The sequence below is a fragment of the Motacilla alba genome, chromosome 8, assembly GCF_015832195.1.
Source record: "Motacilla alba alba isolate MOTALB_02 chromosome 8, Motacilla_alba_V1.0_pri, whole genome shotgun sequence".
Classification (NCBI taxonomy): domain Eukaryota; kingdom Metazoa; phylum Chordata; class Aves; order Passeriformes; family Motacillidae; genus Motacilla; species Motacilla alba.
Window position 1 is genome coordinate 19,069,170 of NC_052023.1, and position 4,976 is coordinate 19,074,145.

Genomic DNA, 4,976 nt, shown 5'->3' on the forward strand with positions numbered 1-4,976 from the left:
TCCCAGGTCGGGGACGGCTGGAGCCCGGCCGCGGCGTCCCCTCCCCGCGTCCCCCGGCCGGCAGGGCGAGGGGGTCCCGCGGGGGAGTTCGCCTCACGCCTTCCAGTGCCGCCCGCTGCGACGCCGGGGTCCGCAGCAGCCGGGCACCGCAGATCACGCCCCGGCGGGCGGGACGGGGCAGGGCCGGGGCGGCGGGCGGGGGTGTCCCGACGGCTGGGCCGGGCCGGGCACGTCAGGAGACAGGCAATCGGAAACGGGGTGGAGAGCAGCAGCTGCAGAAACATTAAAACCACCGAGTTCTCCAGCCCGCCCACCGGAGTTGGTCCGCGGGCACGCAAGATGTGCGGGGCCGGTGTGGGCTCCGCGCCGCGCTTGAGCGAGGTAAGGCTCGGGGAGCCGCGGCCGCGCACTGCCCGCACCGCGGGGGCGCCTCCAGTCCCAGCGCTGCGCTCCCCGCTTGGAGCGACCCCCGGGGCCACGGAACAAAACAGAAGGGGTGGGGAGGAGGCTACCTGGACGCCGGCGTGCCCGGCTGCGTGCCGCGGCCAGCGGAGGCGGTGCGGGACGGGAGCCACGCGCGCTGGAGACCGAAGCGGAGCCGGAGCGGTGCGAGTCTGAGCCCCGGCGCCGTGCGGGACGGGAGCGGTGCGGGACAGCAGCGATGGGAGTTTTATGCCCGGGAGCGATGCGGACTGGAGCCCGGGAATAGTGCAGGGAGCCGAACCCACTGCCTTGCCCCGCTTAGGCTGTAATTTAGCAAATCTGCTTGTTCTCCTTTCCTTGCGTGATATTATGTGTTTGATTCTTTTTAAATGTCCACTACGAAACCTTTATGTGTAAAGGGGGTTTCCTCTATATGCGTATTCCTTAATTATGCCCATTTCAAAAGCTTGCGATACTAGTTATTTAAATGCAAGGAGGTTTTTTTTGACATTCTTTGTTTCAGACCCATGGAATAGGCTTGCTCTCTAGCGTAATTCCATATTTTTCTTGTTTTTCTAAACTTTTTACTGCTGTGGGCTTTGTAAAGTATATTCTTGTATTTAGCAAGGGCACCCCTTACCTGTTTACAGCTTTGAGATGATCTCTTGTTTATATTTACATCAGTGAATTTACCACTGTTTGAGATGGCATCAGTAAATTGCATAACTACCCCCTTCCAAAGTGTATTCAGACTATTAATGGAGGAGAATACGAGTCTTCTGTCAAGTAATTTCTGTGCAGACTTTCATACATTTAGAGTTAAATCTAATCAAGCAAGCCTTTTCTCTTTTTTAATCTCTGCTGTTGTACTTCCCACTGAAGAAAAAAAGACTAGAACTTATTGCTGGGGAGCTTGAGATCTTTTGTGTTGGAAGAAGTCCAGTAAAACAGTCCTTGCTGACTCCAACTTGTTCAGTTCTGCATGACAGAACTTTTTTTGTCTTATTAGCTTTACTTATTGAATATGCCTAACCGCCTTTTAAACGTATTTTACCAGCTGAATGAAACTGATTCATGTGTGAATACATTTATGACTCTGATGCACAGTTAAAACAGCAGATCATCTTAAACCCTTTAGCATTTGCTACACTGTTTGTCTTCCTCCTTTTAAGTCTGGGTTTTGTGCCTCTTGTTCTCAGGGTTGCAGTTTGTGAGGCCGTGGAGCAGTGCCGGGCAGGCTGTGGGGCCAAGGATTTGCGGGGCAGCCACCGGGTTTGCGGTCGCATCACCATCCGGCGGCCGCTGGGGGAGCAGTCCCCAGCCTGGCACCATGAACTCCGACACTACTGCCCCGCAGAAGGTCACCAGCAACCCCACCAACACCGATGTCAACTATGTCATCAAAGAGCATTATAATTACACGGGAAAGCTAAATGAGAGCGTGGACACTGGAATTAAAGTGACGTCGGTGGTTTTTATCATCATTTGCTGCTTTATAATCTTAGAGAACATTTTTGTCTTGCTTACCATCTGGAAAACCAAGAAGTTTCACAGACCCATGTACTATTTCATTGGGAACTTGGCTCTTTCAGACTTGCTGGCTGGTGTGGCTTACACTGCCAACCTCCTGCTATCTGGACACAAAACCTACAGCCTGACCCCCAACCAGTGGTTTGTAAGAGAAGGCAGCATGTTTGTCGCCTTATCAGCTTCTGTGTTCAGCTTGTTGGCTATTGCCATTGAGAGATACATCACCATGCTGAAGATGAAACTCCACAATGGCAGCAACAGCTTCCGCTCCTTCTTGCTGATCAGTGCGTGCTGGGTCATCTCCGCCATCCTTGGGGGGCTCCCGATCATGGGATGGAACTGCAAGAACCTCTTGTCCAACTGCTCCACCGTGCTGCCTCTCTACCACAAGCACTATATTCTCTTTTGCACAACTGTTTTCACTGGCCTTTTGTTGTCTATTGTGGTCCTCTACTGCAGGATCTACTCCATGGTGAGGACTAGGAGCCGCAGGCTGACGTTTCGGAAAAACATTACCAAAGCGAGCAGGAGCTCAGAAAAGTCACTAGCCTTGCTCAAGACAGTGATCATAGTCTTGAGCGTCTTCATTGCCTGCTGGGCTCCTCTGTTCATCCTCCTTTTACTGGATGTGGGGTGCAAAGTGAAGACCTGCCCAATCCTCTATAAAGCAGAGTATTTCTTAGTACTGGCCGTGCTCAATTCAGCCACGAACCCTATCATCTACACCTTGACAAACAAAGAGATGCGGAGGGCTTTCATCAAGATTTTGTGCTGCTGCACATGTCCCCCGGCAGATTCTGGGACCAAATTCAAACGGCCAATCATTGGGGGGATGGAGTTCAGCCGGAGTAAGTCTGACAACTCCTCACACCCACAGAAGGAGGACGGTGACCATCCTGAAACCATCATGTCTTCAGGCAATGTTACCTCATCTTCTTAGGAGTAACCATGGGGGTGTATTTCAGAGTCTTCCTCTGAAATCAGGGAGCTGGGACGCCTCCTGCTCACAGCAGCAGTGTTGGGCTGAGTGAGCAAGTAGCATTAGTTCTAGTGAGGCAAACGGTGCACTTGCAAGGCTGGAGTTCAAGAAATGGGACACACTGTTCTGGCTTGAAAATCTTTTTCCCTGGAGCATGTTTTGTCTTTGCGCTGAGGCAGCTCAGGATTGTCAGGCGCATTCATATCCTGAAATCTCCTTAGTAACTCTGAAAGACTGATGCCTTGGTGAAATGATGCCTGGTGTGTGTGAGAGAAAGAGAGAGGGGGAGGAGGGAAAGGGAGAATGAATCTTTTTTTTTTTTTTTCCCTGTGAGAAGAATGTGAAGTTTTTTCTCTTCACAGCAAACCACTGACACAAAGATCTTTCTGTACTGAATTTAGTGGTGGCTCTGGTATCGTTGGTAAGAATTGTGTTTGTTTAGTACATAACATGGAAGGAGATCACACAAATGTAACTTACACCACATACAACCATAATTGGCATAATTTTGCAGAGCTTTTAGTTAAGTCATAAGGTTTTGTTTGCAGAGTCCAAAGCTCTTGGGGTTTTACTTAGCAAGATCATAGCTGTGAATTTTTGCTGTCAGTCTGTATTACGTTTGAAGACCATGAGCTTGATTCTGCAGTTACTTTCGCCTGCACAATTCCATTGGCTGCGTCAGATTTAATGGAGTAGCTCAGAAGGGCATTTGGCCCCATATTTTGATTGCCTTTTTATTCTATAGCATTAAATAAACTGCGTTATCATGAAAAATGCAAGAAAGAACTAAATATCATTTCTCTTCAAGATGACTTGAAAGTCTACAAAATAGTAAAAAATACTATTGACAACAGTGGGATTTTTCCTAAGTAAGAAGAGCTAAAATCTGAAGGGGTATTTCAATGTCAGGTTCACAGTCTTTCCATAAGGAAGGATCAGTTGGAAAATCAGAAAAGAGTACGTCGGGTTTCAGAAAAAATAAAAAGAAAGTTGAAGTGAAATGACTATAGATAAATGCACTTCCATAACAAAATGCAATACATTTTGGCACATTTTATTAATGTTTGTAATTTCAGCAAAGATGTCTGTATTTTATCATGGAAGAAGTACCTGTCGTTAAATTGAATGTATTTGTTTTACAGCATCATTTTTACTTCTCTATTTTTCTAACCTGTGCTAATGGGGTTGAATGTGTACAATGTAAATAAGATACAGGAGTCTTCATGCGCCTAGAGTGTTACTATAACAAATGTGGTATATCTGGGATAGCTGAGAGCAATTGACTTATCTACAGTCATCAGCAACTCCTAGGACTGGTATTTTGTAAAGAAAATGTATTGCCTTTGTAGTAAAATTTCCAGTGCAATTAAACTGTTGGGGTTTTTTTTTTCTGGTTTAAAAAATAGTATTTAAAATGTTTCTGACTTTTATTGTTCAATTTGCACATAGCTTTATTGACTTCTAAACATTAATAAACTGATTTTTTAAATGAGTCCATTATCAGATTACTAGCAGTTTTGTACTACTGTGGTGGTTTCATGCCATGTGTGGTTCCCACAGAAGTCAGTGAAAGAATTCCTTGATTTTAGTACATGCTAGGATTAAGTCCATTCTGTGGGAACATAATGTGTAATGTCACAGGATCATGTAAAATACAAAATGAATTTTAAACTATAACTTTCTTGTCAGCATGTGCTGTATGGCTGAAAAGCCACTAGAAGAATCTCTACAAGAGCAGTTCTTCTCTGACAGCCAATGAAGTACAAACAGAAGAAAAACCAGACAGTCGCTAGTTTTACCATGACTGCCTAGAGTAGAAAAGTGAAGTAATTAACTTGTATCACCAATATGATTCATAAGTTCAATTCTTAGTTTATTGCAAACGTCAAGGAAGTTTATGAAACCAGGATGGTGGCCTCAGCTGCGCATTGGGTCTGCCAGCTCCATTGGGTCTGCCAGCAAAGACCGTGGCAGTGCAGTTGTACAGATACTGCGTTACTTTTCCCAAAGGTTTGACTTCCATTTCCTTTTTTGTGGCCGTTCC

General features: G+C 46.4%; 1 protein-coding gene across 1 annotated transcript; it reads left to right on the top strand.

Moving 5' to 3' along the window:
• Positions 1–228: 228 nt before the first annotated feature.
• On the top strand, positions 229–4,424 carry S1PR1 (sphingosine-1-phosphate receptor 1). Its single transcript, XM_038143708.1, has 2 exons — positions 229–381; positions 1,623–4,424. Exon 2 carries the CDS (start codon positions 1,754–1,756, stop codon positions 2,891–2,893), a length of 1,140 nt encoding a protein of 379 aa, XP_037999636.1. The 5' UTR covers positions 229–381; positions 1,623–1,753; the 3' UTR covers positions 2,894–4,424.
• Positions 4,425–4,976: the final 552 nt, after the last annotated feature.